The following is an 8,135-nucleotide window of genomic DNA, read 5'->3' on the forward strand; positions in this document are numbered from 1 at the left end:
TTTTTTTTTTTTTTTTTTTTTTCTTTTTTTTTTTTTGCTAATGACACTTCCTTATGCTTACATTTCATTAAAGCTCTGAGATGGCTGAGGCTCAGCTGGTAACTGAGCATGCTCCGGGGTGGAGGCTGCACCCATGGAGCGCGATGGATTTGTGGCTGGAGGAGCCATAGGCCTGGAGCCGGGAGCTGGACGGAGCCCACGGACGGGGACGGAGGTAGGACAAACCCAGCCCAGTCCTTCCTGCCGCCCCCGGGGGAACCGGGAGAGACCGGATGGAGTAAAAACTGTTGGAATCGATTCAAAAGCAGCAGCCGAGTTAAAACCACTGACACGAGATGGCTTCAAACCGCTTCCTGCGGATCCGCGGGGAGGGGTTGGAGAAGGACTGACCTTTCCCGACTGGAGAACCTATATAAAGAAGGGCCCTGTCTCCTGTCAGGGCGGTGACATGAAGTGACAGCAGCAGGGGCTGGCAGCGAGGGCTGCGGGGACCTGCCGGGTTGTGCCTTCATATTGGAAGGCATGTGATCGCGTCTCCGTCGTGGGCTGCGCCGCTCGGTCGCTAATTATTATTAATGGGGAAGCCTTGCAGGGCACAGACCTGCCCCGCAGCTTAAATCCAGACCCGTCTGTGATTGTGGGAGGGTGAAAGAATGTCAAACTCAAACTCCCCCCACCTTTTTTTTTCTTTTTTTTTTTTTTTGGAGCTTATTTTGCATTCCAAGGATTGCAAACAAACCTTGCCACATCGGGTCCTCCAAACTGGCGAGGAGAGGAGGGAATGGAGAGGTGTTTATTCCTTTTGTTCTGTGCTTCTGGCAGGGGTGCAAGGTGTTGGCGGGTGGGTTTGGGGGAAGGAAGGGGACTCAGAATTGGGCTACCTTGGGCTTTTGGATTTGGTCCATGGTTGCCAGCTTTTTAGAAGGAAGTTGTAATCAACCAGCTGGTATGTGCTGCCTGAGCTGATCGCCTCGTTGTCCTATGAGCAAACTGGGTGGTGAAATGCCAATAAAAGGTTGACGTTGGCTCTCGGTGTTTGTATTAGGGAGGTGTGGGGACAATCTGACTTCGTGTGGTGCCAGGGGGGGATGTTGGCCACGAGCCTGGGCCCCGTCTCCCATGGGAGGTGTGTTACAGGGTCTCCACACTGGTTGGAGCCCAGCTGTAGGGAAGGTAAGGCAGGAGGTTTGCTCTACTTAAGGCCCTGACGACGTCGGTACTGCAAAGTTATTGTTTTATTAACAGAAACCTCTGTGCTCACGGTCTATCTTTAGCCTGGGTGCAGTGACACAGACCGGCTTTTTCTTCAGGGCAACTCGGGCTGCTTTTTATTGCGGTTCAAGGGGTGACTGGGAGAGAGAGCAAAACACTGATTTTTATGTGATTGCTCCATCCCAGGTGATGGTCCCACACAGTTGGGGTCAATCTGCACGATGAGTCACTTTAGTACCTAAAGTAACTTGCTTATTTCTTGCCCGGTTCCGCGTTTCTTGCGTACCCAACGCTTCCTCGGCGCCTTCTGAGCCCGTTTGACATCCCAGCCCCGCACCCAGCTGGGGACCATCTCCCTTACTGGTGCTGCTGGTATGCTCCAGTCTGCTGGAGCCCCGGCCTGCTGGCCATGCAGAACCTCTCCTGCTCCTCAATGGACGCCGGCTTCTTTGTGGTTGGATGAATGCACAAAGAAAAGCCTTGATGTAAAATAAATGCCGTCGTGATTGTACACGGGAAGGGGAGGGTCTGGATTTTCTTTGGCTCAGATGGGGGCTGCGTTTGGGGCTTTACACATTGATCCTGGTGGCTTTTCCTCCTTAAAGGGGAGGGTTTGGATTTTCTTTGGCTCAGATGGGGGCCTGCGTTTGGGGCCGTACACATTGATCCTGGTGGCTTTTCCTCCTTGTGGTGATCTCAGCCCCAAGTTCTCATGTATGGGCTGGCTCCCTCGATGAGGAAATTGGAGTTAAAGAGTTTCAGATGCTGGAAAACCACTCGGGTGATCATTTCCTATTGTGCTTGTGTGAAAGGTGTAAGGTAGCCTTAAAGACCCACTGCCACCTTATGGCAGTCGCTGAAAAGCAGCCTCTTTAGAGCCAGTTCCCCACACGCATCACGCTTGCTTTATTTCTCCCCTCTTCTTAACTGGTGTGAGATTGTGAGATTTGCATGGAGGCAGGAGCTTTGTTTTTGTTTTTTTTTTTTTTTTTAAAGAGTTCATCTGCTCCTTCTGCACCCAGCTGGGGACCATCTCCCTTACTGGTGCTGCTGGTATGCTCCAGTCTGCTGGAGCCCCGGCCTGCTGGCCATGCAGAACCTCTCCTGCTCCTCAATGGACGCCGGCTTCTTTGTGGTTGGATGAATGCACAAAGAAAAGCCTTGATGTAAAATAAATGCCGTCGTGATTGTACACGGGAAGGGGAGGGTCTGGATTTTCTTTGGCTCAGATGGGGGCTGCGTTTGGGGCTTTACACATTGATCCTGGTGGCTTTTCCTCCTTGTGGTGATCTCAGCCCCAAGTTCTCATGTATGGGCTGGCTCCCTCGATGAGGAAATTGGAGTTAAAGAGTTTCAGATGCTGGAAAACCACTCGGGTGATCATTTCCTATTGTGCTTGTGTGAAAGGTGTAAGGTAGCCTTAAAGACCCACTGCCACCTTATGGCAGTCGCTGAAAAGCAGCCTCTTTAGAGCCAGTTCCCCACACGCATCACGCTTGCTTTATTTCTCCCCTCTTCTTAACTGGTGTGAGATTGTGAGATTTGCATGGAGGCAGGAGCTTTGTTTTTGTTTTTTTTTTTTTTTTTAAAGAGTTCATCTGCTCCTTCTGTTCCTTGCAAAACATTTTATAATGTCAGCGGAATTGCTTGTGGAGCCATCAAGGGGGATATTTCGTAGGCGAGCTCATGGTGCGGGGAGAGCTCTAACGGCATCGTGAAGCACCGCTTCTCCTCCAGTGAAGAACTTGATTATTTTCACCTGAACGCCCTAATCCTTATAAAAATAAAAAAAAATTAAAAAAAAGGTGTGAGGTCAAAGAACAGGGGACACGTTGTGCACGTGAGGCTCCTGGGCAGGATCTAGGCAGCCAGCCTTGCAGCAGAAGCCGGCCGGAACGTCAGCAGCCATTTTTACAGCCGGCTTTGCTGGCAGAAGGCGGCTCCTAACCCCCCCGGATGGCTCTGCAGTGACACGGGGCTGGCTCCTTCTGTTCCTTGCAAAACATTTTATAATGTCAGCGGAATTGCTTGTGGAGCCATCAAGGGGGATATTTCGTAGGCGAGCTCATGGTGCGGGGAGAGCTCTAACGGCATCGTGAAGCACCGCTTCTCCTCCAGTGAAGAACTTGATTATTTTCACCTGAACGCCCTAATCCTTATAAAAATAAAAAAAAATTAAAAAAAAGGTGTGAGGTCAAAGAACAGGGGACACGTTGTGCACGTGAGGCTCCTGGGCAGGATCTAGGCAGCCAGCCTTGCAGCAGAAGCCGGCCGGAACGTCAGCAGCCATTTTTACAGCCGGCTTTGCTGGCAGAAGGCGGCTCCTAACCCCCCCGGATGGCTCCCTTTCCCTTGGTGGCTGGTCCCCACCCCACCCACCGTCCCCCAAAATCCAACAATTAAATATGGAGCAAACGGTGAGTGTGGTCCCTGAGCCGGGATGTGCGAGGGATGCTGAATTTGGGACCCTCCTCGAGCTGCGTTTGTGCAGTGGAAGCTCTTGATGGGCGAGAGCTGAATGAAGGGGAGAAATGGTGCTTTTAGCTTTCCAAAATAGAAGGAGCCGTGGTTACTATAAGTTAAAGCTGAAGGAGTTTATAATTGGGAACTGTTAGGAATACAGTATGTTCTAAATTACAGCTGTCTGGCCAATATGCTTCTAAATAAAGTCCTAGGATTGCCCTGTAAATGAAATACTCAACGCATATTCTTATCAAAACACAGCAACGTCTCCCAGAGAGCTCACATCTCCACATCTGTTGCAACAGCATCTTCTTTTCCTTTTTTTTTTCTTCTTTTTGGTTTTTTTTTTTTTTTCCTTTCCCTTGGTGTGTGTGTGATGTACTCAACACGGCGTCCCAGGGAACATGTCATGTTTCCTATTAACTAAAAGCAGTTTTCAACTTCGCTGGCGAAAAAAGCGGGGGAGGGAGGGAAATGGCTTGGAATCTTTTTTTGGGGAAAAAAAGGTGGAGAAGGCTGTGATTGAAGAAGCATGCATTAATGACTGCCTGCTCCTTCCAGGCTGTGCCCTGAGCCTGGAGGGGGGCGTTTGGGGACCCTCAAAGGACGCTGAGGACACTCAGTGTGTCCTGGGAATGGGCGTTCTGGTTAGGAAATGTTGGAAATTCGTGTAAAAGCTTGTGGTGGAGCTGGGGAGCGGCTCTTAGTGCAGAAGGAAATGAGGATTCCAGCATTGTATCCAAAGTCCCTTCAGCTTCTTGCGCTTTTTGGGATGGCTTCTGAGGAGGCTGGAAAGGAGCTTCAGATTGGAGCAACTGGAAGGTCTGGGAGAAGAGGAGCCTGATGGAAATAAGGAAAAAACCTCTGTATTTTGCAGAGCTAAATACTGTTCTTCCCATAGAAAGAAAAAAATCTCCCTTTGCCTCCCACTTGTGCTTCCTCTGCAAGGGAGCTGTGAAAATGCCATACGTAATGGTGTAATTAAGCAAAAGCCCTGAGGAACCCCATGTCCTTTGTGAAGGGAGGTTGTTGTGCTGCTGCCGTCCTCCTGAAAATGTGAGATTCCTGAAAGGGGATATTCAAGCCTGGAATTGAACGGAGGCCCGAGAGCCCCAGAATAAAAATACCTTGTAGTTTTATGGTCGCTGGTAGAAGATGTTTTGAAAAGGGGGGTGCGATGCTGTCTGGGCTTGGGGGGGAAACTGCCGGAGAATCCGTGGGTTAAATAAAGGGGGCAGTTTCATGGGGCACGGGCTGGTTCTTATCCTACATTGGTAGAAAAAACACTTCCTTGGGCAGCCTGGAGATGGGCTGGTTAGAAATGGGGGAGATGGGGCAGGAGGCACCACGCCGAGCCCCATGGACCCCGCTGAGGGGCAGCAGTGCCTGTGCCCCAGAAGCTGCTCTCCTTTCGGATGGCATAAATTTAAGGTCTGATTAATCAACCCACAAGCATCCCCTGCGAACGTGGCACGGTGCAGAGATGCTGGTAGGACACCGATCCATGGCTTTGCTCAATGTGGTGGTTGAAGCATCTGCAGTACCCACATCAGCCTGGCTTTTTATTATATTTTATTTTTGTTAAACAGCGTTTCGTGCTCTCAAGGATGGTTGTGGGACGTGAAAAGCGTCTCTGGTATCTTCTGCTCCCAGCGTATATTGAACCTCAGCAGTAAAAACCATGCCTGGTGCTGGGACGCAGTGGGGAGCGCTGCCCTCGTGCAGGGGCTCCGGGGTGGTTCCCCCTCCTTGCTCTCCCCCTGGAAGGGGATGTTGGCTGCGGGAGCTCATTGCCACCGCCTTTGCCTGGTGTCTTTGGTTCTATTTCTGGCTTTTTAATGAAAGCTTGGTAATTTCATGCTGCAAGGAAGGGCAACGCGTCAACTGTTTTAAAGCCACCTTTGGTCTGAACTTACAGGAACCTTTTGATGCGGTGGATAACGCAGGTCTGGGTCGTCGGGTTTTGGTGCTTTTGTTTGGGGATTTTCGTGTTGGTCTGCAACGAGTTATCTCTACACCTCTGATAGAAAAATCTCATTTTGTCTATATTAAAACTTGAGATTTACATCAAACAAAAACCCAGTGGGTGAGGGAGAGATCCTTGCTTTACGCTGTCACCTCAAATCTTCCTTCCCCACGAATTTCAGTCGTCTCGATTTAGCCTCCTGTGTTTTAACTGTTTAGTACTGAACCTTCTCCGGAGCAGGGAGAGAAATGCCGTGTCCTCGGAGCCCGGGCAGGTCCCTCGCAGCCTCTTCCTTTGGGAATGTGCCCTCCCGGGGTGGTGAATGAGGAGGAGAGGTGGGGTGTCGATGTTTGCAGGCTGGGATGGAGCCCTGGCAGAGGGGACGGGGACAGGCCTGAATTTTCACCCCCCACCTTTGGGGCATGCACACAAAAATCCTTGGGCTCCTCAAAACCTCTCTAGGAATTTCGATGGCTTTTTTTCTTCCCTACAGTGCAGGCTGCTCCTTGCCTCCTCAGCCCACCGTAAAACATTACTCAGCTCGTCTTCATTATTATTTTTTTTTTTTTAATTTCTTGCCAGTTCTCGATGTTTTGGAAAACTGTTTTTCCTTCAGCCAAGGAGAAGCGGGTGGTGCCACAGGCCATTTCTGAGTTTCCTTTTCCTTCTGGCCTCTTCCCCGGGGGCCATTCCCCTCCCCTTTCCTGGTGGGAGGTTCTGGGGTGCGACCCCCAGCCCCTGCCTCCCACCGGTGTCTGAGCCCCCTCCAGCCCATCACTGCTTCCAGATGTTCCTGCCACTGGCTCTGGCAGCTTTACCGGGAGCTTGAGCAGATATGAAGGTAGCCAAGAGTTTATGCTTAATTGTTAAGTGGAACAGAGACGAACTACTTTTATTTTGAAGTTAAATTTCTTCTTTTATCTTGCTGCTGGGCCAGCTGCATCCTATGCTTTGGCATGGGCTGAGCTCAGAGCTCCCGCACCTCGTAGTGCTCCATCCCTTCATTAGGGTTTTCCCCCCTCATCACATTTTGCCCTCCCCTCTTCTTAATGACCCTGCTTGTCCCTTTTAGGGTTGGTTGTACGGGGTCAGGTTGTCTCGTTAATCCCCGGAGTGAAAACCAGCTCCCCTTCAGCTCAGCAGATGGGATCTCGGATGCACTGGCAGTGTTGGAGCTGCACACTGAACCAGTTTAACCGTCTGCCCTCATCCCGGAGCCCGGGCGCCTCGTTAAGCTGGACATATAATCATCCCGGGAGCATCCCCGAGCCACGCAGCGTCCCTCCCTGTCCCTCCACCTCTCCTCCTCCTGCAGGCAAGGGCTACTCTTGAAGGCCACCGAGACAGAACACCTCGCTCTAGGGTTTAAAAGGCTTTATGTATTTATTTATTTATTTATTTTTACATTTTATTTCAGGCCAGCGCTCACTTTTTTGAGGCCTTGGCACCCTGTCAGAGAGTTGACAGATGATCCGCGTTACCGGTGCGTCCCCGGGATGCCCGGGATAATCGCGCTCCAATGGAGGCCCCTGGAGCCGGCAGGTTCTCTGTGAAATGGCTGCGGCTTGGAGGGAGCAGTGAAATGGTCTCCTCTGGGCATGCTCACTCTGTAGAGGGAGCTTTTATCACATGAGCAGAAACTGAATCACTGCTCATGAGGATCTGGAATATGCAACTCTTTGAGTCTTCACCAGAAGAAGACAACAGATGTCCACAGGTACAGCGGGGTCCACCTCCCGTGCCCAGCTCCCCGCAGCCGGGCTGGGGAAGGAGCAGCCTCGCAGAGGAGGAGGAGGAGGAAGGCAGTTCGGGGAATCATGGCTGGGGGTTATTTATTTATTTATTTGCCTCTCTGTACATTTATTTTCCTGCCCCGTGGGCGGGCTGGGAGCAGGCTGGAGGAGGCTGGCCGGGCTCTGGCTGTGCTGGGGTGGTCCTTGCCTTGTGCTGTGCCATGGGCTTTGCAGGTACTTCTGCATCCGACCTCGCCGGGCTCCGGGAGAGCTCGGGCTTTGTCTCCTTGCGTCGGGCTGGTCTTTTATGTGTCTTCTGGGATGGGGAGGCTTGTCTGGGGGTTGGATTTAGGGTTTTTGTTTTGTTCGTTTGGGTTTTTTTTTGTTGGTGCTTTTTAAAATATTTTTTTAAAGTGTGAAGTTTCTGGAAAATTTGATTCTCCCAGGAGCCCTCCCTGCTTGCAGCTCCTGTAAGCAAGAGGAGCAAAGCCTGGGGTGTGTGAGCTGCTCGAAGACTGAGCTTCCAAAGGGGAGGAGAGGGCCTGTGGCCACATGGCACCTCCTCGCCAGGTCTCTCTTGACAGCCTCTGCATCCAGCTTGCATCAGACAAGCCTACAGCTCTCTGCTTTGCCTGCAGGGAAGAGCAAACGTTATTTTACCAGGAGGAAACAGTCCTTTTCATTTTGGGGTGGCTTCCTCCCCTCTCTCTTCTCTTCTTTTCTTTCTTTTTTTTTTTTTTTTTTTAAATACGAGCTTTCAT

The 8,135-nt window shown here is 51.0% G+C and overlaps 1 protein-coding gene across 14 annotated transcripts in view; it reads left to right on the forward strand.

The window, feature by feature from the left end:
- Positions 1–8,135, forward strand: part of EHMT1 (euchromatic histone-lysine N-methyltransferase 1) — a 151,133-nt gene that overhangs the window by 56,245 nt on the left and 86,753 nt on the right. For 9 of the 14 annotated variants that reach the window (XM_014952368.1, XM_014952383.1, XM_014952379.1 and 6 more), the window contains exon 1: positions 91–214. The exons of 3 other annotated variants lie outside the window; for them this stretch is intronic. In XM_014952368.1, coding sequence (XP_014807854.1) covers positions 134–214 — 81 coding nt within the window. In that variant the 5' untranslated portion in view covers positions 91–133. Of the gene's footprint in view, positions 1–90; positions 215–7,246; positions 7,359–8,135 lie in introns of those variants that run through there. 2 more of the 14 variants (XM_014952370.1, XM_014952380.1) reach the window with 2 other exon arrangements.

This window comes from Calidris pugnax, unplaced genomic scaffold, assembly GCF_001431845.1.
Source record: "Calidris pugnax isolate Ruff unplaced genomic scaffold, ASM143184v1 scaffold135, whole genome shotgun sequence".
Lineage (NCBI taxonomy): Eukaryota > Metazoa > Chordata > Aves > Charadriiformes > Scolopacidae > Calidris > Calidris pugnax.